Consider the following 25187-nt stretch of genomic DNA (forward strand, 5'->3'; position numbering starts at 1 on the left):
ATGTTCAATAATGCTGATTCCCCCCTTTCCCTACCCCCCACATTCAGTGAACTGCAAAGAGAGCATGAAAAACCTTCATTAAAACCAAGATCAGTTTGGAGACGTTTTAAGAGAATGAGGGTAGAACTTCTGAAAGTTACCATAAGTAGAGCATCAAGACACAAGGGCTATGTCTAAACTACATTCCTCTTTTGAAAGAGAAATATAAATGAGACCTATCAAAAATTCAAATGAAGCGCAGATTTACAAATCTCGTTACAAATCCGTGTGAGAGCACTTCTTCGAAAAAAGGTTTTTCAAAAAAGAAACAGCAGTCTAGACAGTGTTCTTTTGAAAAAACAACAGCCCCTTGTTCGAAAGAACCCGTACACCTCATTTTTTCAGGAGTATGGGTTCTTTCGAAAAAGAGTTTGATTTTTTTTTAAAGAACCTTGTCTAGACTGCGGTTTCTTTTTTGAAAAACCTTTTTTCGAAAAACCATTCTCATGCGATTATGCAAATGAAGCATGAGATCTGTAAATCCACGCTTCATTTGAACTTTTGATTGGCTTCATATATATTCCTCTGTTGAAAGAGGAATGTAGGTTAGATGTGCCCAAGCAGATAAAGGAAAAGGAAAATAATTTTTAAAAAGGGTTGTTTTGTGATGCTTTGGTTTTTGTTCTTATTACCTGGGGATCTGTAAATAATAGTCCTGTATCTTTATGTTTTATTATTGCTGCATTCCCAGGAATATTCCTTGCCAGCACTGGAACATCTAAATCCATTGCCTAAAGAATGTGGAAAAAAAGAAGATGTAGTCAGTTAGGGCTTGTGATGAGAAATAAAAATACAATCAAAGTATGAAACCTGTTCCAAAAACTTCTCCTCTCCAAATTTTTTTTAAAACAAGGATCTATGGGAGGCCATATTAGCCACTTTATGGAACCATGTGAAACCATAAAACTTGTCATGTTGGTTCTGGCAATCAGGACTTATCACTTTCAAAATAATATCTGAAATAGCCTTTTTCTGCCCATCTGGCAGGTCACTGGGTGATATGTTCACCTTTCTCAAGGCAGGTATTCAGAGTAATCAGGGTGTGTTGGCCCAGGAAGAGGCTGAAACCTCCTAGAAATTCCTAGCATGCAGCAGGACATGAGGAGTTAAAACTAAGATCTAGATTGAAGCCTGTCACTTTTCCTGCCACAGTTGACATCCCACGGAGTTGAACAGACACAGTTCACAGCTACCCTGAAAGGACTAATTCTCCCCTACATATGGCTCTTTGTTCTCTCCATAGAAGAAGAGAGAAATTATGATCCACGTAGCTCCCAAAATCTTTACAGGAAATCCTCTAGAGGCAAGGACATCCAAGGAGTCTGTCCTATTGGAACAATTTTTATAATGGGGGTGCTGAAGGTAGACACAATATGTTTGGATTGTTATTACTACTTCAGGAGAGCACATGTAGCTGCAACCCCCAGTTCCATGGAAATGCCTTGGCCTCTTCTCTGCTGCCCTGGTTCCCACAGGCCCTTGTTAAACATGCCTCTGTTTCTACATTGTGGCTTCGCTTAGATCGCGCTCTCCAAAAGAGGGTTCCAAGCACAGAGGAGGGCAGATGGCACAAGCTAATATAGCTTCTAACGATAATCAGATTCCTTCAGGAGTTCTAAATTTTTTTTTGTTTTTGTTTTTATATAAAATATAAACACACAATGAAAAATACAATAAGAATGCAATATACATAGACTATAAATAAAATAAATTAAAAGTTTCTTGTTTGAAAAACTTGGAAAGAAACAAACCAAAACCTGAACCCACAGAGGTCATTGCAAGGCAACAACTATTAAAGTGACTACACAGATAAGTAAGTGTGAATACAGCCTATGAATACTGGGGACAATTATCTACTAAACTGCACAAGTGTGCAATAGTTTCAAGTGTGACCAACTTCATATTTTTTCCAGGCATTTCTATTAGTCATTTTTTCCATTAATGCTATAGTAGAGAACTCACTAAGCTTGGCAGTGTACAAGGGAAGCATTGCATATTTCCATTTTCTCAAAACTAAAATAGTTATCTCAATCCAAGAGTTATGTGGAGAAGAATCTGTTCCTTTAACAGCCACAGAATCCCAAAGTCTAGGCTTCTGAAAAGTCAAGTAGAATGTTGCAGAAGCAGAAAAGCGATCCCCTCATGTCGTTGCAGACACCCTTCTAAAAAAAACACATACCCAGGGAGCATGGAGTATTAAGCTTATTCTCATATCATTTCAGGCTGTCTGTAGATTGAGGAGTACAGAGACAGCACCGCATGAGTTTATCTCCAGTAAATCATCTCCATAATAAAGATAAGAGCTAGAAAATTTTGAACAAAAGTTTAAGTGTACAGAACCCAGTGTGCAAAGCCTAGTCACCCAAGGAAAATCCCTACCCACCGCCTACTCATGCATTTGTCAAGCCCTGATGTGAAATTTTAATTACCAATGTGGGATTTGGAAATCTTGAAATACACAAACCCTGAATGTATAATGGCTAATCTTATACAATTATCACAGTGTCAAACAAAAAACAAATTCACTCTCCAAAATGTACAATCTATTTCATACTGATTCACTGTCACTTTGGAGAGAACACATTTTTAATTATTGTCATTATAGTCTCTGATGGAAGCAATTTTCTGTCAGCATAAGTAGCATGAAAAAGCTAAATGGGGAAAGAAGTGAGGAAGAAAAATGCTTCTTTGGTTTGTAAATCTGGACAAGACTTTATACCCCAGCCACTAGCGTACAAACCCAACGGCAAGTTGACAAGTAAAGGAATGCAGTGGCCTAGCAACATGCATTCATAGTTTAAAATATCCAAGGAAAACATAGTTAGTGTAGAGAAATTTAGACTAGACATATAAAGCCCATCAACTTGCTGATGCTACAATGCTTTTCAGCAGATTGTTCTAAAAAGCCTATTAATAATCCTTAATGACACAGGCATTCTAGTCTAAATAGTGAGCCAAATGGAGATAATTCTAAGCAACAGATTCATGAGAAGAAATTAAATGGTCTAACAATCTTGGATAAATGAGTATGCATAGATTTACATACTGATTTAGGCACCTAAAGACACAAATAGATGTAGAGTAGGGCTACTCAATATGCGGCCTGTGGACCGCATGCAGCCCACAGGTGAAAGCCAGAACAAAAAAGTAGTCAATGTAATGGTATTCTGCTGATACGCATTTTAGTAGTTAAATTCCTAGACTGCCATTGCTCATTAGAAGTGCTGTCAAATGGGTGGAAATGGGGTAAATATTGTGTTTTATTAATATCAGCAGAACTGACTTAAATGGGGCCGGTGTGTTGTGTAGTCTTGCCTTAATCTTTTTATTCATGCCTGTCAGTGTGAATTTGCATATATGTTTGCATGTATGTGCAACCACACTTAACATGTAGCCCTTGGCATGTGCTGTGAGTACCACAGTAATCCCCGGGCTTCCAAAGTTGAGTAGCCCTGGTGTAGAGGGTGATTTTCAAGTGAAAGTCAATGGAAGTCAAGTGCCTAGGTCACTTAAGTTCTATTGAAAATCTAAAGCATTAGGTACCTAAATACCTTTGTAAATCTGGTCTTTTGCATATGATGGGGAATAGGATAACTATTTCCAGTTATCCAGTTATGTAAACAAGGTAACCAATTGAGATGAGTTCAAGACACTAATTTAGACCTAGGTTCCTTAATAACTCTGATTTTTGTTGTTCTGTTTTTATACTGTGGCCCTCAAGGCCAGGATTCAGAAAGGACTACAGATTGCTTCTTCTATCAAAGAACCATACCATCAGTTAGCCTGTTTGAAGTCTAGGGAGGGAACGCTATATGATAACAACTCCAGAAAAGTTTCCTCACCCCCTGAGGATTACAAAGCCCCAGGGAACAGTGCTTTCCCAGAAAGTTAGAAGAGAATAAATGTTAAAAGCACCATCATTTTAACCAAATAGGCTCATATGGCTGGCTCTGGAAAATCAGGACCAGCTTAGTGACAGGAAAAATCATCTCTCAAATCTATAACAGGAACCAACACAAAAGCAATTAAGACTAGTTGACAGTGGACATTTTTTTCAAAGGAAGTATTTGTTGTGTAACCCTTAGGGTCCAGTTCTGTACTGTCTTGTGTCTCCTAGATTTCAGTGGGGGAGATAAGCACAATGCAGTACTTGGCTCTGTAAATTTTATATTTCTCCTTCAATTTAAAAAAAATGCCACAATGCTTCAAAAGTAACTTGACTACTTTATGTAGATTTTTTTCGTATGAACAAGACTACATTGGATACACTTCAGAGGCCAAGACATTTCCTTTAAAATTAAATTAAATGGAAAGATTTTTTTTTTCTGAATTCCTCTCAGTGCTCTAGAATGGGCTGTTGTGACTGCCTGCTATCCATACATTGGGGTAGGCAGGACAGATAGGAGAAGTAAATTAGGCATACTAAACAAGAGGCCATCACACGCCACTCGATACATGAATAATGATGACCGACTCAAGGTACTAGTGCCCATAGTAATTCTGCCTTAGGTTGAGTTTAGTACTGGGAACTTGTACATGTATTGCAATATTGCTGCACCACAGTCTGGAAGTGTTCCCTCATTATTATGCACTTTGCTATAGTACAGTTATTCATTTCTTTCTCCATATGCCACATAGGCTGCAGCTTATTAAAAATGGCCACAAAGGCCCAGATCCTCAAAAGTATTTAAGCATCTAACTCTTACAGAAAACAATGGGATATAGGCACCTACAAACTTTTTGTTAATTTGAGCTTTAGTTTATAATTCATTTCTGAACCCAGTGGAGAAAGAGATGTATAGTGCTTGTTAGTTGGGGACTGAGGCTGATAAATGCAACATCTGAAAAACTTGGAGCCTGGAATCACATAGGCATTAATGTACTGCAGCCATTGAAAGATACAACAGATGGCCAAGTGGATAAGACAAGGAATTGGCTTTGCACCAGCCAGTCTTACACAAATGGATTATGCTGTAAATAATTGCTATATCAAGTAGTCTTGAATTTAATTTAGACATTTATTCTATTTTTAAGCTGTAAAGAGAATCATTTGTATTGCTGGAAATATATAATTACTGACCTGGGATCTGTCAATAACAACTTAATGTAAAAGTTTATGCTGATGGCCCTCTCTTTTGTTACCTTATCCTGACAATATGTTTAAGAGCAGTTTGAGACAGATACAGGATGTAAAGTTAGGCATTACACACATGCAAGTATGGAGGGGGGAATTGTGGATTTTATTCATTGTATGGTCTTTTTTGGGAGTCCTTCATTTGCTGCCTCATAGTCCTTCTTCTCTGTGTCATTTTGGTATCTCCACACTTCTTACCTACTGTCTTCCAGCTTAATTTTTTCTTCCTTAGCTTTCTGTAGGTTGTTCTAAAGCAGAAATCTGGGCTTTTGGACTAAGAGTAAATCTGTACCACAATATAGAATATTGGAGCAGGGGTGGGAAACCTAAGGCCCAGAGGCCAAATGTGGCCCTCAGTTTGTCTTGATCTGGCCCCTGAAGCCCACACTCGTTCTCCATTCCCCTGGCAGCTCCACCACGGGGCTAGAGAACACAAAATCTACAAGGATGGGCCCCCCAGGTGCTGCTATGCTAGGGCAATATGGCGAATGTCTTTCTCCTTCTCACTTGGAGTGTACTTCAGAGAGGTGTTCATTTTTTGACTGTATCCTTTGGTATAGATGGTTGTGCCAATTTTCTTCCACTATTTGATCTGAGGAAGTGGGTCTGGCCCATGAAAACCCATCACCTAATAAACCATCTTGTTAGTCTTTAAAGTGCTACATAGTCCTGTTTGTTTTTTGTTTTGTTTTTACATCAGAGAGGGTTTGGGTTTTTTGGTTTCTGGGGAGTTTTTTTGCTTCTCAGTTGTGTGCGGCTCCTGAATGATTTTTTTCTGTGGGTGAGCAACCCCCGACCACAAAAAGGTTCCTCACCTCTGTATCAGAGGGTAAACATCTAATGATGTTTTCATTTCTGTGCTGAGTTTTCTTTAATTAGGTGATTGGTTTGTGTTTTTTGTTTGTTTGAATTCCAGCAATATCTCATGATAGAGCAGAGGAAAGGTGATGTGGTAAAAGGATGTGAAGAGTCAAACTCTTTTGTTCAGCCACTAGACAGTAAGTTGCTATGTAGGACAGTGATAATAACCAAGTCCCTGTACCCTCTAAGGCAGGGGTGAGGAATCTTTTTTGGGTCAGAGGCCACACACATTCTTCTCAGACACCAGAGCCTATAGGGACTCAGGCTAGTAGAATGTGTGTGTTCTAGCCCTGTGGTGGGGCAGCAGGGGACCTGGAGCACCAGTGTGGGCTCCCCAAGGCTGGGGGGAGGGAGCACTGAGCCTTGGAGGGCAGATCCAGGTAAGCTGGGAGCCACATCCAGCCCCGCAGCCTTAGGTTTCCCACCCCTACTATAAGGGGTCAAAGGTTATTTAATAAACCCCACACATTACTTTCTTGAGTGACAGTGAAGAAGAAAAGGTGATAATTGTGACAATTCTATTGTGATCTGGATGCTAAAAACAGATCTTAGATGGCCAGATCAAACAATCTGACAGTAATGATTTCTGGTCACTTTGAATCAGGGCTAGTTTTCAACCAGACATAATTTTATAGTTTGAAGAGACCACTGACAACTCATATGAATAAAATTAAGTGTATGCCGGCATGTTTGCAGGATACAAATCTCTCTACATTTTAAATTCCCTAGTAGACAGCAATTTTTTTTAAATCCTAGCACAATGTTTATTCCATTTCTGATCCAAAAATTTTGAATTTGTTTTGTTTTGATAAGATGACAATATTTTGACAAATGGCTCTTCCTACTGTTGGAAATATTAGGTCCGGGGTTTAGCTAAGGAAATTAAAACCTTGTTTCAAAAGATATTTTCAAGGGAAGTGGTTCCACTGTTTTACCAAATCCTACCATATAATTATCCTGAGGAAATTAATTGCAAAAGCACCAAGTGGCTCTATGGCTGATGTCACTAAAAAGTTCTAGCCTAATGGAAAATTAAGAGCCTGATTCTACTCTTATTGAGGTCAATGGAAGACTGTCAGCAATTCTAACCTGGACTGAGCTTCCCATTATCTTTAAAAGAGATTTAACAAATAAACAGCACTATCCATATAGCTATTTCCATGGTCTTCATTGCTGTAATGTCTGGGCACATCATAAACCATTGGTGGAATTTTTTTCTCACAATCCAATGTGAATTATTATCCCCATTATATAGCTTAAGTAACTTGCCCAAGGCCACACATGAAATATGTGACTGAGCCAAAAACTGAACCCAGGACTTTTGAGTCCCTCTCTAGCACATGGTCCATTTGATTATCTTTTCTACACTGTAGCTTGGTCATTCATTTGATGTGAGCATGAGCCAGAATGCTCAGACTTTTGAAGGGGTACTAGCTCTTTGTATCATTGTCACATAAGCTCAGCTTATGTTAGTAGACTCCAAAAAAGGATGTATCCATAGACTCATACAATCCTAGGACTGAAAGGGACCTACTGGTCTTTTAATCCAGTCTTCTGCTCTCAAGGCAATACTAAAGACATCTGTCTTGATTCAGCAGCTGACCCGTACAGGTTTGTTAGTGCTGGAAGGAAATGGAGTATCATTATGGCTTCACGTGCCTTACTCTCTGAGAAAGTACAAGCCCTGGAGCCACTATTGAATTTTGAATAATACTCAGCAGTGACATCTTCATAGATCTTTACAGCTGTTAATTCTTATACAGCCCCTAAATAAGAATTGGGTAAGTACAGTGGTTACTATAATGGTTCAATATTTACCAACAGATATCACACACTGAGATAGGCAAAGGTAAATAATTTGTGTTCTCTCTATTCCACTTGAGTTGTAACTGGTGCTGACTCTAATAACAACATTGTGGAGGAACTAAAGAGAGGTTAATGGTCTGACTTTCAAAAATGCTGAGCATCTTCTCTGGAGACCAAAAGCAAATGCGAATTGCGGGTTCTCAGCACTTCCTGGGCCATAAATCATTTCTCCAAAGCCCAAGAGGGAGTCATTGTCAGAACAGGGATTATTACTCAGGAGTTCCTGACACCAGTGACATTTTCAGATCATGAGACAACACGTCTTGTTATGAGAACACGGTATATAGCAATCATAGTCAAGTGAATCAGACAAAATAGCTATGGCCATTTTCAAGCCTCCATTATTAGATCCTATTTATTGCAACAGGAAATTATCAAGTAACATTTTCTTAATGATGCACAGAAAACACTGGTAAAATCTCTCTGTATATTAAAAACATTTTTTCCTATGGGACGACACTCTGTGTCTCGCATGCTTCCCCTCTCTTTCCCCACTCTTCCAGCTAAAGCCCGACCTCGCTTGCTTCCCCTCACCACTTGGAATTGCTATTTCAAACCAAGCCCCTGTTCCTCTTCTGCCTTCCCCACCCCACAGGGCTTTCAACAACAGTGCACATGGCACAGTAGTCATCAGACTCCACATCGCAGATGTGACTGAGTGGGGGGAAGAAGGGGAGAGGAGGAGGTGGTTGGGACAGCAGCCTGGAGACAGTGCTAGGAGCAGGACTCCCAGCTGGGCTTCCGCTCTTAGGGGCTCCCCTGCCACCAAGCTCTTGGGGAACTGGAGTGCGGTGTCTGACTGCCCAGAGTCCAGCTGCCCCCATGGACAGTCACCCTCTTCCCAGTGGCTGCACTTACTGTGGCCGCCAGAGCACTCCCAAGCTGCTTGGGGGAGCTGTTGCACCAAGCTGTCAGTTTCTTCCCTTCCGCTCCCGGCAAGCAGGCAGCCCTGGGCTCTGTGGGCAGTGCTGGGGTGGTGAGCAGCGCAGGTGGGACTTCATTGGAGAGAGGGCGGGACAGCAGCCACCATGCTGCTGCTTTCCCTACCTCAGCAGGCTGCAGTGCTCTGGAGCACTGCCTACACACGGCACTACCTGAGCCGCACATGGGATAGGCAGGCACCCCTGCAGCTCCCCAGACGCTGGGATTAGAGTTGGGCCTGGCACGCATCATAGCCAGGAGGGGGGTTAGGATTGGGGCAGGGAGAGAAAAGGCCTGGGCTGGTGGGGAGGGTAGGGGAGAAGGGACTCTGGCTCACGGGGGCAGAGGAAGGGAGAAGGGACCCTGGCTCGTTGGGAGGAGGAGAGCCTGGGTTGGTGTGGTGGGTGGGGGAGAAGGGGCCCGGGCTGGTGTGGCAGGGGGAGGATGGAAAGGGACCCGGGCTGGCACAGCTACAGCCCAGCCCTCCCCTGTGGCTGGCAGGGAAAGCTAGGGTTGCCTACCCCCGAGAAAGGGGGGTTGGCGAGTACAGCAGGCAAGGGGCACAGCCCCCTAGTAATATATAAAGAAATTCAGTAGCAGCAGAAATTGTAAGTAAATATGCTGCCTTATTTTATCTCCAGAATAAAAAGCAAAATTAAAATATACTACATCAACATACCTAAGAAGAGGAGGCCAACTTTAAATAGTCCAGAGTCTTAGGCCAAGATAGTGCTGTAACTTCCTGGCTCAAGGGTGTGAAAAACACCCCTCAGGGCACAGCAAGTTACAGGATCGTAAAGCACCATGTGAACCAGGCTACAGCTCTAGAAGCCATGCTCCTATCACTGTTAAATACTTTCCTTGTGGTGATGCTTTACATAGAGTGCTGGAGGAGCTCTCCCAGTGCTTCATGCCATGGCCACTCTTTCAGTTTAAAGTACTGCCACAGCTGTGCTTTAAACTCTTAAGTGTAGGCTAAGCTCAGTTTTGAAGATCTGGAAGTAGATACATCATTATGCAGGAACACAATCCAAAACTTACAACAAGCTATGAAATGATCCCATCAATACAACAATGGAAAGTAGGTAGAATGATTTCTCTTTCAATAGCATCATGTACAAGTGACAAGCAAACAACTAAAGATCAGTTCTTGCACCTAGAGTAAGGGAGTTTCATTTTCCACTTAAGTACTTCACAGGTTATTAGAGTGTACAGTATTTAGCAACTACAAATCACCCCTCCATTTTCAATGTAGCGAGTCTCTGCAAAATAGCTTTTAAGCTGAAAAACTACACACAGTAGTAAATTGGGCCATCTTTAGTAGCTACCTGTACCAGCAAACGTAGGAAAATAATACCAAATGATCTACTGCAGTTGTAGGCAACCTGAAACCCATTGGGGTTCTACGTATGGCCCATGTGACATTTCGTTTATCATTGCGCACGTGCAGGGGTGGCCTGATTTTGCTGGTTTAAATCCATTTATTTTTTTCCTGTTGATATTACTAAAATGACACACATGTAAAACAAGGACATGTGAGGTGAGGTGCATGCTGCTAGCACACAACATTGACTGTGAGAGACATGCACTCCCTCTGCACAATAAAAGCACTGCTATGGTTCAGTCAGCACACACCACAAATTCTAGACTAACTGAAGTGTAGGAACATAAGCTTTCGTGGGCAAAGACCCACTTCGTCAGATGCATGCGTCTGACGAAGTGGGTCTTTGCCCACAAAAGCTTATGCTCCTACACTTCAGTTAGTCTATAAGGTGCCACAGGACTCCTCGCCACTTTTGCAGATTCAGACTAACACGGCTACCCCTCTAATACTTGACACAGCAGGTGCACAAGTGCAGTTAGCAAAACTACCCTAGCCTACAAGACCATCTTGGTTACGACAGTCTTGCAGCCCATTGAGAAGAAGGAGGGCCACGAATGTGGCTCACTCCCAAGCTTTGGTTGCTCATCACTGATCTACTGTATTAGTAGGAAATAAAATTAAATTCAATATGGAGTAATGTATATGAAAGCATCTGGGGGATTATATATATATATATATATGAGAGAGAGAGAGAGAGAGAGAGAGAGAGACAGAGACAGAGACAGAGACAGAGACAGAGACAGAGACAGAGAGAAAGAAAGAAAGAAAGAAAGAAAGAAAGAAAGAAAGAAAGAAAGAAAGAAAGAAAGAAAGAAAGAAAGAAAGAAAGAAAGAAAGAAAGAAAGGTTTTCCATGAGAATATAGGGGTTTTGTGGCAGCTATGCACCTTGAAACTTACTTCATCTATGTAATAGAAATTTAGAATAAGGCAGCTTTCCCCTTGACGTGATACTCAACTCTTTAGAAATGCAATAATGAAAAATTGCATACGGAGTAGCGGTATTCTATTTCACACATACAAACCTTCATCGGAATCCTGCTGATAACTGATTTAGTCTGTCAGGCATCAGAACTAAAGCTTGTCAGAACTGTGACTTCAACAAAGCAGAACTGAAATCAATAATCCCTGAATTCAGGTCAATACTCTCTTTCAAGTAAATTCACGTTGACTTACATTTTTGACTCAACAAACATTTGTTAAATTACTCACCTGCTCATGAGAGCTGATTGTTCCCTCCCACATTAAAACCTGAGGGAGAGGATTTTTCACAGAAAACCTTTATGGCAATGATCACAAATTGTCAGTCCCGTCCTTGTGGAAAAACTACTCCTCGCCTCAGCAGAATCACCAGGTTCTGTTGGAAACCCTCAGAGATCCTGTTTCCCCACAGAGATTCTGTTCTCCCCTCTCCCCGCACAAAGAAAATCAGGTTGAATATTGGCCATTTCTTTAAGGGGACATGCAAGTGCAGTAAGAAGCGGTGTTGGTGACTCAGCAGGGAGCACTCATTCCTTTGAGTCAGTACTAAATCCACTGCTCTGGATACTGCTAGGGGTTACTAAAGGAGTGGGGAACCTTTTTTGGGTTGGGGGCCACTGACCCACAGCCCACAGAAAAATCAGTCGGGGACTGCACACTAATGAGAAGCAAAAAAAACTTCCTCACTGACACAGACTCCTAACTGAGGAGAAAGACACTCCCCACATTCCTCTTGCACACCAGAGCCTGGTGGGAGGGCCCAACCTAGTAGATTTTGTGTGCTCTAGCCCGCTGTGGGGCAGTGGGAGAGCTGGAGCATGAGCATGGGCTCCACAATGCTGGGGGGGGAGGGAGGGGCTGAGCCTTGGAGACCAGATCCAGGCAAGCCAGGCGCTGTATCCAGTCCCTAGGCTTGAGGTTTCCCACCCCTGGGTTACTGTCTTGCTGTTTTTTGAAGAACATCTAAAACTGAGTTCCTAACCACTTCAGAAATTAAAGATTTCAAGGCACTTGCCATGTTTACTCTGACACCCTAGCAAATTCAGATTCAGATAATAACATTTCTATTCAGATAATTAACATCTATTTAACTTACTCATAGTATATCAATTGCATGTGGTATTCCTTGATTCTTCTTAGATCTCGAGTTAGAGATAAGATGCTGTTGTTATGCTCCAGCATTTCTCAACAATTGTTCAATGTTAAAAAAATGCAGCAATGAAAACTATGGAAATGTCATAACCTTCTTTAGCCCTTGCCCAGAAGCAGTAGTGCTTCTGGTCTTAATAGTGTATGCAGTATGGCTTTGTGCAGTCAAACTGTGTCTGCCTTCCATCCTAGAGGTGGCTACAAATCAGTGATGAATGATTTGCTCCCTTCTCTACTATTTATCTACCTTGCAGAGGTCTTATGAAGTATAATGAGTATAATGAGATAATATTTACGAAACTGTTTGTTACATACAAACAAATCTAGAAAAACATTCTAGAAGTGAACATTTGCTAAGAACAGCAATAGGAGTTTCACTATTAACAGTAGTTATAGTAGTAAAAATAATGTCATAGCACCTTGGAATCTCAGTCATGGGCTAATACCCCTAGTGTGTCTAAGCACTACACAAACAGAATATAAAGATGGGCTACTGCCCTGTACAATCTTAGGGTACGTCTACACTTACAACAGCATGTGGAATATAAACTCTGCACTCCTGCTAGAATGGGTATAAACAGCAGTGCAGATGGTGAGGTATGGCTTAGGTGAATAGAGTGCACTACATACCTGAAACCCATGGGTATTTACCTTACACAGCTCTCTACATGCCCAAGCACCATCTCCCACGTCTACGCTGTTATTTTAACAATGTAGTGTCCTCGTGCCTCCTCGCCAAAGCCTTTTCCTGGTGCAAAGCAGTGACACGTATGGATGCAGCTTACCTGTTGCTCTTGCATGTAGCTATGCATGAAGTGCATGTCCTCTATATGCTGACAAGTGTAGACATAGTCTCAGTAAATCATGATTTTTGTAGGAGTCGGAGCAAGCAGGACCTTACTTTGACTGGTATGAAAGACACCTGAGATTTTGTTTTAACCACAATATGTTAAATGAATAAAATGAGCTTGTCTTAAACGTATTAATCACTTTAATAACCAAATTCAGCCTCAGACATAGTAACACTTAAATAACAATAAAGCATTTTTGAGCAGTTTTATAAGTAGATAGATATTTAACCAGGAATATTTGATACCCACAGGAAATCTAGATCATCCGACCTAAGGGTCTGTAATATTAATTTAACAAGCTTGATGAAAATACAGCCTGTCTTTAAAAATAAACTCTAATATTTAAATATTTAACTTATTTTTAAAAACTATTAATTCTTGTGAAGAAAAAAAATTGGTTTTGCCTTCAGTGGCTTTGAAATATGCATAGGAATGCTGACAAATTTCAGGAGATACAAAGCAATTTCAGATTCACACTCTGCACACATTCAACACTTTGATGTAATTACCTCCAGGATTGCAGCAGACATCCCTTCTGAAATGGAGCTGTTCACCACTGCAAAGCATCTTTTCACAGCAGCATGAAGATCATTTTGAGGTATCTCCTGTAACAAATGTACCCCAGGTGCCCTAGAAGTAAACAGGGCATAGTTAGAACATCTTCAACTACAAGCATTATGGACTTTTTCTCAGAATTTAGGGTCACTGAGTTATAGCCCAGTAGTTAAAACTACTCTGGCAGTTGGGAATTATGTTTCTGATTCCAGCAATAAGAATCAGTATCTGTAGTGCAACTGGAGATGATTGCAGTTCATGGAGGCAGACCCACACCAGCTTTAACCTAATTAGTCTGAATAGCACTTACAGTGAAAATGCGGTGGAATCACATAGGTTAGCATCTCAAGTATATACTATTCTGCTGCATCTTCATTTCTAATTTTAGCTGTGCTAACTAGATTAAAGCTAGCATGGACAGACCTAAATAAACTGCACTCTGATTGCACTGCAGACAAACTCATTGACTTGCCCATGGGTAAAATGAGAGGCATAATGAGTCTTAATTAATATTAATAGATCTTTAGATAAAAGATTCCTTATGCACAATGTATTATTACTGCTAGCACGTATGTATTGCTCACCCCCTGTGCTGAATATTATAATGAGCTATTATTTGTATTACAGTGGTCCTAAGAGACGTCATCTGATATTGGGGCCCTGACTAGACCCCTTATTTTTTGGATCCCAATTCAGCACCTAGATCCAGGTTAGGCAAATACCAGTCTGCGACCCAGATCTGATCCACCAGGCTTAGATTCTGGTGGGCCCCCACCACTATATTTGCTTGCACAAACGCAGGTGCTGATGATCTCACTTCTCACTGGCTGCAGATCACCATTCCCAGCCAATAGGAGCTGTGGAAAGCAGTGCCCCTTCCGTACCACTTCCTGTCACTCCCATTAGCAGGGACTGGTGATCCACAGTCAACGGCAGTTGCAATCATCAGTACCTGCAGCTCTGCAGGTAAATATAGTGGTAACAGCCCTCCAGGGGCTAACTCTGGTGAACAACTGCTATGTTCCTGCCCACCCCAGACCTAGACTATACCACCAAAAGCTACCATTCTAATTCTACAATATTTTACACCAAGTTATTATAGATGCAAATGAATATATCAACTGTATGGCACTGTAACTTAATATAACATCAAAGGAAAGCAGAATATTACAGAGCACATATGCTGTGCTGATTCTTAACTGTCCATCTAGCACAGGCTACCAGAGTTAGGAAATTGCTCTTGTGTTCTGTTCCAGCCAAGAAATCCTTATGTACTGCAGAAAAAAAATCTGTTTCTTAAAATGTATACCCTTCAACTAGAAAAAACTTAAACTAGAAACAGAAAAGAACTGAGACAGGTTATCTCGTCCGCCCACCAACAACACGTAAGATCTTGCAGAAACACAGGGGAAGACTCGAAGGAGAATATCCACATGAATTATAAATATAAGAAATCTAATTCTAAATCAGTTGTGAGTTAACACAAAACAATATACAGGGTTCTGCTTTAGTGTTGGAAAAGTGAAACATACAATATTTTATTTGTGAGTCTCATATACAAACTAGTAGAACTAGTTTGATAGACATGAAGAGTACTATACATATAAGGTACAAGGATTTGCACGCACACACAGATATGAACAAAACAAAGGCAGAATTAACTCTTTGCTTCTTTTTTTAAACTAAGGAGGAGTAATAACTGCATACCTATTAACTTTTTCATTGACTTCACTTGTAAACAGTGGATCAACCTATAAAGACACACAAACACGGTTACATGTATCTACATAGCAATACAACATATAAATTAAACACCTAAAAGGAAAATATAAATTTCCGCAGTTCGATATTTGCAAGAATATGCAGTAATTCTAGAGTGGAATTTAGATGTTAAAATCATGTTATAGAAAATCCTACTTGGTAGGTCATATTTAGTTCTTGAGAAAAAGATAGCTTTGTGATGCAGGCACTAGAATGGGAATCAGGATCTCTGGGTTCCATTTCCAGCTTTTACTAATGTAATAATCTAAAATGTGTGAATATAATGGGAAGAATGTTCAAGCTTAATTCACAACCCCTTTGTAGAGGTGGGAAATTAAACAGGCTTATTTACAGAAACTAACCAACTCTGCTATTTTCATTTAGTAGGATTAAAAACTATAAATAGGCATTTGGAAATCATAACCAGATAAGCAAGAAGAGCACAAGTTCTTTTTGTTATATTGAGGTTTTATTAAGTTGATTTATGAGAGACTGTGCAAAATACAGTATTAAAAAGCAGAAAGTTGTTATCAGTTGTCCAGTGCATTTTATTAAACAATTCCCCATTGGGGAAAAAAAAAAAAAAAAAGAAATCCAGGAAAGACATTAAGGATTTCTTATCACTGAGGTTGTGTTCAATGTTCCTTCTCATCTTTTCCTTTCACATGCGTAATAATTTTAATATGCACCAAAACATGTGCAAAATGTGCACCATCAGTAGAAACAAAAAACCTAGTTGTGGGAATTCAGCTAATCAGCTGGGCAACTTTTCAATCTCTCCTGAGATCAAAACTGCACAGCTTACAGGAAACACTGGTTGTGTTATATGAACAGTTTCTGTAAGTGCACATGAAGCAAAATGAAAAGTCAATGGATACAGAGAGTAAGAAACCATGCTTAGCAGCAGGGTTAAGTTAAGCTACGAGGGAAGCACTAGTTTGCTGACAGGCAAGAATAATCTCTGAGACATGTTCGACACTGTGAAAACAGCCATAGATCAAATATAACACAATGATGAAGATGTCTTTGCTTCAGTGAAGGGCATATCATATTAAAAATCCAAAGGAACTGTCTGCAAACACCTTATTTTAAACACCTGCCATTTAAAAATGAATTTGAACTAAAGAAGTGGTCCAGAATTTTTTGATGATGGTAAGACTATTGCTGTTGTCTAAGTTTTGTAAAAAGGAGAGCTCATAGCACATTTGCAGTCTGTCAACATGCTGCCCTGAGTGCAACAGAAAGTCAAAAGCTATGCCTGCAAGTTCAATAAGAACAGCTTTGTTCTTCATGGGATGTGTTTATTTGAAAAAAGAAAAAGCATCTCTTCTTTAACTTGTGTGTCCTGTTGAGCTTCAGAGTCACTCAGGAACTGCACTCTGGGCAATAGCTTCTGGCTCAGGCACTGTTATGCTCGGGGATGTTGCTCTTAGGTCAACTGGCTGGCTTGAAATGCCTTTGTCTCTGATTTCTTTGATGGGAAAGTTACAAGTATCAGCCCTTGGGTTGTTGTTGTGGAGGCCTTGAAGAGCACACTTTTTTCTCAGTTACCTCATAGTGTGTGGCTGTTGTGATCCCACAGGACCTCCTCTCTACTCTTTGGATCATGGGATTACAGGTCTCTTATCTCAAGTGCACTGTCCTGTTTCAATTAGGACCACTATATTTGGTATTCAGATTCCTCTTATCAAAACTAAAAGCAAGGTCAGGATTTGGCAGTGCAGGGGAAAAGTCTCCCCATGCATAAGGAGATATATAAAAAGATACAGAATCACCAAGTAGGTGAAAAGGGCTGGCTGCTCACTCACATCTGGCACTGCCCCACCCTCATGTACATATGTATTCCTAGAATGTAATCTATCTATCTATCTAAACTGACTACTCTGCTAAAAGAGAGGGAATATACAAATGTACAGTTATTTGAAGTTGTAACCATCAAAGATGGAACAGAATTATTTATTATAACAGAAGGTTGTAGGAATGGATACAGGAGAAATGTGATGAAGTTAAAGAAAAATGTAGACTTCACACTGGGAAATTTTCCCAACAGTAAGGTCTGGGAGCCAGTGGAATAATTTTGTACTTGAATTGCTAGGAGTGTCACTGGTAGATTCCTTCAGAACTGGATTACAAAAAACTACTACAAACCATAGAGTCAGGAAGAGTCCTGATTATTAAGGAGATGGGCTAGAATGACCTGATAGGTTCTTTCTATTTCTAGATTCGATGATACTGAATTCAACAATTGAGTCAGTGGGAACAGGAAGAAGGCAGACATGAAAAAAATAGTTGTCAATGGAAAATAATATCACTATAAACATAACAATATTCTGTACTTTCCACTTGCATGGTTAAAAATTATATGGTATAGTCAAATTGGGTATCAAGAGGAGTTTATTGCAGTACAAGAGGCTAAACTTGCAGTAGGGAAAGCTCAAATGAACAAAAGTTCTGCAAGAGGATTTTTTATCTTTTCAGAATAAGATTCTGTAAGCTTTTGTTCTTACAAGTTACATGTGTTTTTATCATTAAAAATAGAAATGGGGGAAAGAAAAAAGTTGTGAAGGAGCTTCCTGCAACTGTTACAAATGAGCAATCCCATTAAAGTAAACAGAGATACTCATAAGTGAAGAATGAAGGATACAAATTATAATCAAACACAAACAGAAAATAAAATACATTAATCTGTTGTTATGTGATGATAACTGCTAAGAGCCAGGCCGTGATACCAACAATGAATACTATCTTATACTACAAGTAACTCCACTGAGTTCAAAAGAATCTTGTGGTATGAGTTAATGTAAACAAGGCTATTACAGAGTGAGTTAGAATGCAGCTAAGATTTATTTTGAGATGGAGAGTTGCCCCTCCTATATTGAAATATATTTAACAGTATTTGGAGAAAATGTCCTTCTCTGTGTGTGTGGCTGGAACATTGGTGTCCGCATGCAAAGAACTGGCAACCACACGGTGTATTGCAGCTCCCAGGGCTGGTTTCCTGCCACAAGCCCTTTCCCAGGTGTGGAAATATTTTTTAAATATTTTAAGAGTTTTAAAAGTTTGGTCAATCATTCAACCACTATGGATGTGTTATTTATATTAACGTTGGGTCCTTCTGGTTACTTTTCGTAATGATGTTCATTCATGAAAAAGTGAAGTAAATTTAAAAAGACAACTGAAGTGCCTAAAGTCTTCATTTGAGGCAGAAAATGCATCTTCCAAGTCGCAAACACAAACTGCATTATACCTGCTTCAGATTTATCTTCCACATCAGTTCACTTTCAAATCTTTTCGTGTACTAGAGTGGAAAGAAATGAAGATAAAAAGAAAAACATAAAAGAAGGAAGATGCTGTAGTATTTTAATAGAACTATATATTCTGAAATTTAAAGAGAACAAAAATGAGTAAGAAGGAGAAAAAAAATCATTTGTTCATTCAGATTTTATTCATTTTCTCATGTTACCTGTAAACTTTCAGGGTCACAAGAAAATAAATACAGCAAGTTTAATTGTGGAGTTACTGTGGTATCCTGTTGTGATACTTTTGAATTTTGCAAAAAAGAATACTGAGAATAAGGATACATTTACACTGCAGTGTTTTTCTGAAATAACGGCCGTTATTCTGGAAAAACAATACTAGCATCTACACTACAATTGCGTTATTTCAACAAAAAGTTGAAATAACTGAGGGCTTTTTCTGACTGCAGTATAGCTCATTCTATGAGTAATAAGCTTTTTTCCAAAAAAGCTTTTTTGGAAAAAGGCATGCATGGATGTGGAAGAGAGAGTTCTGTTGAAAAAAGAGGCCTCCAGGAAATAACACAGGTGCCCTTCTGGCCACACTCATCACAACTCTATAGTTTCTGTCTCCCAGCAGCTCATAAAGCTACAGACACCTGGGAAAGGGCTTGTGGCAGGAAACCAGCTCTGGGAGCTGCAATACACTGTGTGGTTGCCAGTACTTTGCATGCGGACACCAATGTTCCAGCCACAAGCCCGCCAAGAGCTCAATGGCCCTCCCAGGGAACATGCATGGGGTTCCCAGGAACCTGCCAGGGGCTGGAAAAGGCGTGCATCATCCTAGTCTGGGGTGGATATCCTGGTCCTCTTGGAGGTATGGGGTGAAGAGGAGAGCCTCCAGGATCTCAGTTCCAGATGGAGCAATGCCGACATATATGGCCAGATGGCCAAGACCCTAGCTATGAGAGGCCACGATCGGACTCTGGAGCAGGTCAAGAGAAAGGTGAAAGAGCTCCAGCAGGGCTATGCCAGGGCAAGGGAGTGCAGCTCACGCTCCGGGGCAGGACTCCACTCCTGCCTCTGCTATGCAGAACTGCACTGCATCCTGGGGGTTGGTACAGCCCTTCCCCACCCCGGGTGATGGACTGGGGGCTGGAGATGCCCGTCGTCTCCCACCCAGGGGTCCCAGCCCAGGAGAAGGAGGAGGACGACGAAGACCTGGAAGAAAATGAAGAGATGGCCAGCATGGTGACTACCATCACCATAGAGCCAGTATCCCCGGGCCTGGATGCCTCCCAGGCATCCTCCAAAGCCGGGGAGCAATCATCAGGTGAGCGCTCTTAGTTTTTCACACACATAGGGCAGGGGTGGCAGATGCTATGGGGCTGAGGTGCAATCATTGCTCGGCCTTCTCAGCCTGGTCCTCGTGCTGCAGTCTGTGCATGTGGATGCACTTGCAGCGCCAGTCTATGCCACGCAGCCCCAGGAGGCATCTCCGGAGCACCCCTGGACTGCTGCTCACAGGTTCTGGGGGAGGCCAGACACACTTCTGACTCCCAAGGATGGATGCCCTCCCTCCACCAGCCACTGCTGGAAGGAGGCTAGGGACAAGGGCACAGGAATGCCCGCACATGGAATACTGCACACAGCACATGAGCATACCTACACACTCAAGGCACCATCTGCTCCTGGGGACAGCACTGCTAGATGCAGGTGTGTGTGCAGCCCTGATGGAAGGCCAGGATGCTCCAGGCCCCTCTCCCGCCCAGAGGATCCCAGTGTGGCTGGACACTTCCCTTGTCTGCTTATCCATTGGCTGGGGGCAGGGCTCATTGTCCAGGCCACACATGGCCTTGCTCCCGGGTCATGGCTCTCTGCCCCAAGGACTATAGCTGTCAGTTTGCTAATGAGGGCAAGGTCTCAGGGACAGTAGCTCCAGGGATGACTGATCATCTCTCTTTATTCAGACCAGACGTGACTGGGACGATCACCAGCATCTGAGCCAGCCGTCCAACCCTGGGGGAGCCACAGGCATCGGAGGATCCATGAGGGCCTAATGAGGGAACGTGTGTCCGTCCTCAGGAACATGTAGCAGACGCTGGCCCAGAATGTCTGAGATAATGAACAATGATGGACCCAGATGTGGACCAAGTGGGCCCCATCATGTGTGCAACCATCCGAGACATGGTGACCTACTTAGCACCAGTCCCAGCTCCTGTCCCTGCTACCCCTCCCATGCCAGCCCTTGCTCCTCCTCCTATGCCAGCCCCTGCCCTCCCTGCCATGCCTGACCCTGCACCAGCCCCCACTCCAGCCTATCCTCCTGTTCTTCCAGGAGCCCCATCCCACGTCCCAAGGTTGCTGAGGTCCCTAGACATGAGGTGGAACTACCACCCAAAATATGCACCAGTCTCAGCCCCAGCTCTGAGCCTCTCCTCCCCTCTCCAAGGTTCTCAGAACCCCCCTCCTTCTACCCTATATCCAGGTTCTCAGCCCTTCATCCTCCCTCTCCATATCCAGGTTCTCAGCCTCGCTTCCTCCTTCCTAGTTACTTTTATCCCAAATAAAAAAGCAAGCAAGCTTTTTTTCCTAACTAAATAGTCTGCAGGGAAGGAGTGTTGTTGGGAGGACGGGAGGGCATGGAAGCCCACCCCATGTACCTGCAACCCCCCTTTCCCTAGGGTCCCCCTTTCCATATACCCGCCCCCGGGCCTGCAACCTGAGAGTGCCTTACCTCCATGAGGAGGGCCCCAATGGTAGACTTTCCCATGCCAAACTAGTTGCCTATGGACCAGTAACTGTTTGGGGTGGCAAGCTTCCAGATGGCGATGGTGACCCATCTCTCCAGGGGGAGGGGTGGGTCGCATCTGGGTGTCATGTTGATGGAGGGCAGGGGTGAGCCTGGCACACAGCTCCATGAATGTCTCCTTCTTCATTCTGGAGTTTTGGAGCCACTTCTGGCCATCCCACCGCTCCATCACCAGCCAGTCCTACCAGTCAGAACTGGTGTCCAGCCACCAAAACCATTTCTCCACCGTGTGATGCGGTTGCAAGTGCAGTGTGTTAATGCATTCAGAGCTGCTTTGAGTTTCCCTAGAAACTAAGGATTTCTCCTGACAGATGGTACATATTAGAATCTGGAAGGCATGACAGACTGAATGATTCTCCCCCAGATCTCTGGCCAGTGCAGCAGTCACTGGCTAGGTCTATAATAGACCTGGAAGGTCAGTTTAAGGAACGTTGACTCCAGCTACGTAAATAACATAGCTGGAGTCGATGAACCTTAAGCCGAGTTTGGTGCCATCTCAACAGCATGAGGTTGAAGGAAGCATTACTCCTCATAAATTGAGGAGTATTTGCACTGACTGGGGACACCCTCAATGTTCGATTTAGCACGTCCTTACTATACTTGTTCAAATGAATGCTATGAGATTGATCTCCAGTCTGGTTAGTATAGATGTGGCCTTGAAGTAGTTTTTAGGTCCTAGCTGATTTTGGCCCTCCACTTGTCCAGTATTGGGAGAGCAGTAAGGTGGTTTAGAGCCCTCTTTCTCTTTCTTGGTCCTTTCATTTGCGACTATAAACTCAGTGCAATGGAATATCTGGCTCACCGGGAATAAAAGCGTAAAAATCTTTGGGTTAGATGAGCATATCTTAAATCTCATTCTCTCTTGTGTTTTTTAATGGTTCAGTTTATAGTCTATAGCTAAAAGCCATCTCTCTCTTGGCACTGCACTTGAAAGAACTCACAAAAATGTAAGCTGCATATATACTAGGGATGTTAGATATCAGGTAATTGAACAGTCATATAACCGCATGAAATCTTTGTGGACACATGACTATTTGATAGTCTCCGGGGGCAGGACCAGTCGCCAGTGCACTCCCTGGGGCACACTGTATTAGGGATATAAACGACTAATTGATTATCTGATAGGCAAAAGCTTATTGGATAGTCAACTAGTCACTTCTACCTCCCCTTCTGCCTCTATCACAAAGGTGAGGGGGAGAGGAAAACGTGCTGGGGGGACCTAACTTAAAAGCTGGTTCCCCCCAGCTCCAGCTCTGTGGGATGGGGCAGGGGTGCAGAAGTGGCGCTTCCTCTTTGAAATGTACAAGAGCCCAGGCTTATTGGTTAAACATACAGTCAACTACTCGTTGACATCCCTAATATACACTGAACAATAAGGCTCTGTTTTTTAAAAGGTCTGTGACGGGGCAGATGGCCTTTGTGTCAGACCTTGTAAGAATAAGGCAGGGTGGTGGGCAGTAGGAAGCGATCCAAAGAGGCAGCCATTAGGTACTTCTGGGTCTCAATATCATTGCCTCTTACAAGACCCTGGCCTGGGTTCCACTATCAACCACCCTTGTTATGAAGAGCACACAACTCCCACTTACAGACTTCCCTTTGGGGAAGCAAGGGAAGGATGAAAACTCTGAAAAATCCAGGGTTGGAACTGGAGCCTGTAGGGATCAACAGATTGATTGTAGGTCCCCCCAGCAGTAAGGGCCTGGAACCCAATATCGTCTCTGGGACTCTGTAACCCCAGAAGAAGAAAAGCTTACGTGGTGATATGACACAAAGTGAAGTCCATACATATCAAAAGGCAGATCACCAAGAGACATGACAGTGGCGAGAGATACTGAGGGTAGGACACATAGAAACCTAATGCCTAAATACTAAGTGCCGCTGCGAGTGAATGCTGCTAAAAAACTTACGTTTTTTTTAAATGATCATTTTAAATCATGACTCTATGATTCCAAGAGCTAGGGTTTTAGGACAAACTATAAATATTGTAAGTCATGATGAAATCCTGAGAGTTGGCAACACTATAAAGCATAGTAGCCATTGATACAGGCTATACCCAAAACTTAAAAATCAGAGTTATTCATAGTATCCATCTTTTTAACATTCTTTGCATGAGGAGATAAAACAAAACCAATCTAATCCAAAGAAGGAAGAAAAATTCCTACTGTAAAGCATGCAATCTAACGTTAACCAACACTTTCAAAAAAGATATGCCAGTCATTTCCAGGGATGCTGTCAACTCATATTTAGCCTGAAATATGGACTGTATAAGTTCCACGGGTCTGTAAAACAACACTAATGTAAATGCATGGGATGTTTGTTAACATTCTAAACATTCCCCTTTGATAGCTACAAACAAAACTTTACAGAATTCAGAATCCAAAAGTGAAACAGACGTCAATGATTTTCATTGTCAGTTCAAATGCTGTGCACTGTCTGCTGTCAGAAAAAAGCCTAGCAGCATTTTGCACCAGCTGATATCTGCTAATTGTATGAAAATTCACACTAGTTCAAATGTCATTAAAATAATCTAAACTGAATGAGCCTCCTGCATCAGCAAAATCAGTGTGAACAGAAACTTAAATAAACCAAAATTGGGGAAGGGAAGACTTATCTCAGCACACAAATACAAGTCTTAAAACAGGCTACATGTCACAGGATTCACAGATTTTAACTGTAGTTATTGAAAATTAGGGGGTGAATCAGCTTTTTAGTTTTGCCTGTTAAGGGCCTTCTTCTGTTTACAAAAGATAAACCATCTCAAGCAGTTGAAATAGGAAATGTAACATGGAGCTAAATTTTGAGAGACAACCTGCAAACACTTAGCCCGGTGTTTCTCAAAGTGGTCCACAAAACCACTTTGGGGGGAGTGATAGCTCAGTGGAACTAAGCATTAGATCCCTGACCCAACAAAGCACTTGCTTAACTAATCCCCCTATCCGTTGGACTATTCATGTGCTTGAAGTTAGGAACCTTGAAGTTAGTACCTTGAAGAACTGAGGCTTGTAGCTCTTAAAAAATCTGACATTAGTAACAGAAAATCAGTCACACAAGTCTTTAATATCATGTTAGCAACTTTCACACAAAATTCCACTACTCTTTCTTCATATACTTTGCCTGCAGCATCCTGTATTCCCTAAATACTGCCAAGTAGCTAGTAGGGATGTGAAAGTGTACCCATGTATGTACACGGTTAATCCTCAGGAGTTACGCACAGCCCCCTTTCATCCCTGCCACCTCTGATACAGAGGCAGCAGGGAGGAATGTGGCAGGTGGGAGCTGGTACATGTGGGGAGCCAGCTCTTCATGGGTGCTGTCTCCCATGGAGCCACCTCCCCCTCTCCCCCATGCTGCTGCCTCTCACAGAAGGGCAGGATCTGGTACGTGTGGGGAACGGGCTTAAAGCTGACTCCCCATGCATGCTGCCTCCTGCAGAGCTGCCTGCATGCCCTTCCCACCCCCTCAGAGGCAACGGGATGGGAGGCAGGTGGGAGCTGATGCTTGTGGGGGAACAGCTTAAAAGCCATCCCGCTACAAGCACCAGCTCCTGCCTGCCTTCTCAGGTGTAAATGTGCACCACTGAAAAATTCAGCAGTCTCATTTTTACAAAAATACATGCATTTTAACATCCCTACTAGCTAA

The 25187-nt window shown here is 42.1% G+C and overlaps 1 protein-coding gene across 8 annotated transcripts in view; it reads right to left on the bottom strand.

The window, feature by feature from the left end:
* GLT1D1 (glycosyltransferase 1 domain containing 1) overlaps positions 1 to 25187 on the bottom strand; it is a 150966-nt gene that overhangs the window by 23854 nt on the left and 101925 nt on the right. For 4 of the 8 annotated variants that reach the window (XM_075898464.2, XM_075898465.2, XM_075898460.2 and 1 more), the window contains 4 exons: positions 18748 to 18798; positions 15447 to 15490; positions 13694 to 13814; positions 672 to 770 (listed from right to left, as the gene is read on the bottom strand). In XM_075898464.2, the coding sequence (XP_075754579.2) occupies positions 672 to 770; positions 13694 to 13814; positions 15447 to 15490; positions 18748 to 18798 (315 nt within the window). Of the gene's footprint in view, positions 1 to 671; positions 771 to 13118; positions 13256 to 13693; positions 13815 to 15446; positions 15491 to 18747; positions 18799 to 25187 lie in introns of those variants that run through there. The other 4 variants (XM_075898462.2, XM_006120486.5, XR_012895997.2 and 1 more) reach the window with 3 other exon arrangements.

The sequence above is a fragment of the Pelodiscus sinensis genome, chromosome Z (genome assembly GCF_052426305.1).
Source record: "Pelodiscus sinensis isolate ZL-2025 chromosome Z, ASM5242630v1, whole genome shotgun sequence".
Taxonomy (NCBI): Eukaryota; Metazoa; Chordata; order Testudines; family Trionychidae; genus Pelodiscus; species Pelodiscus sinensis.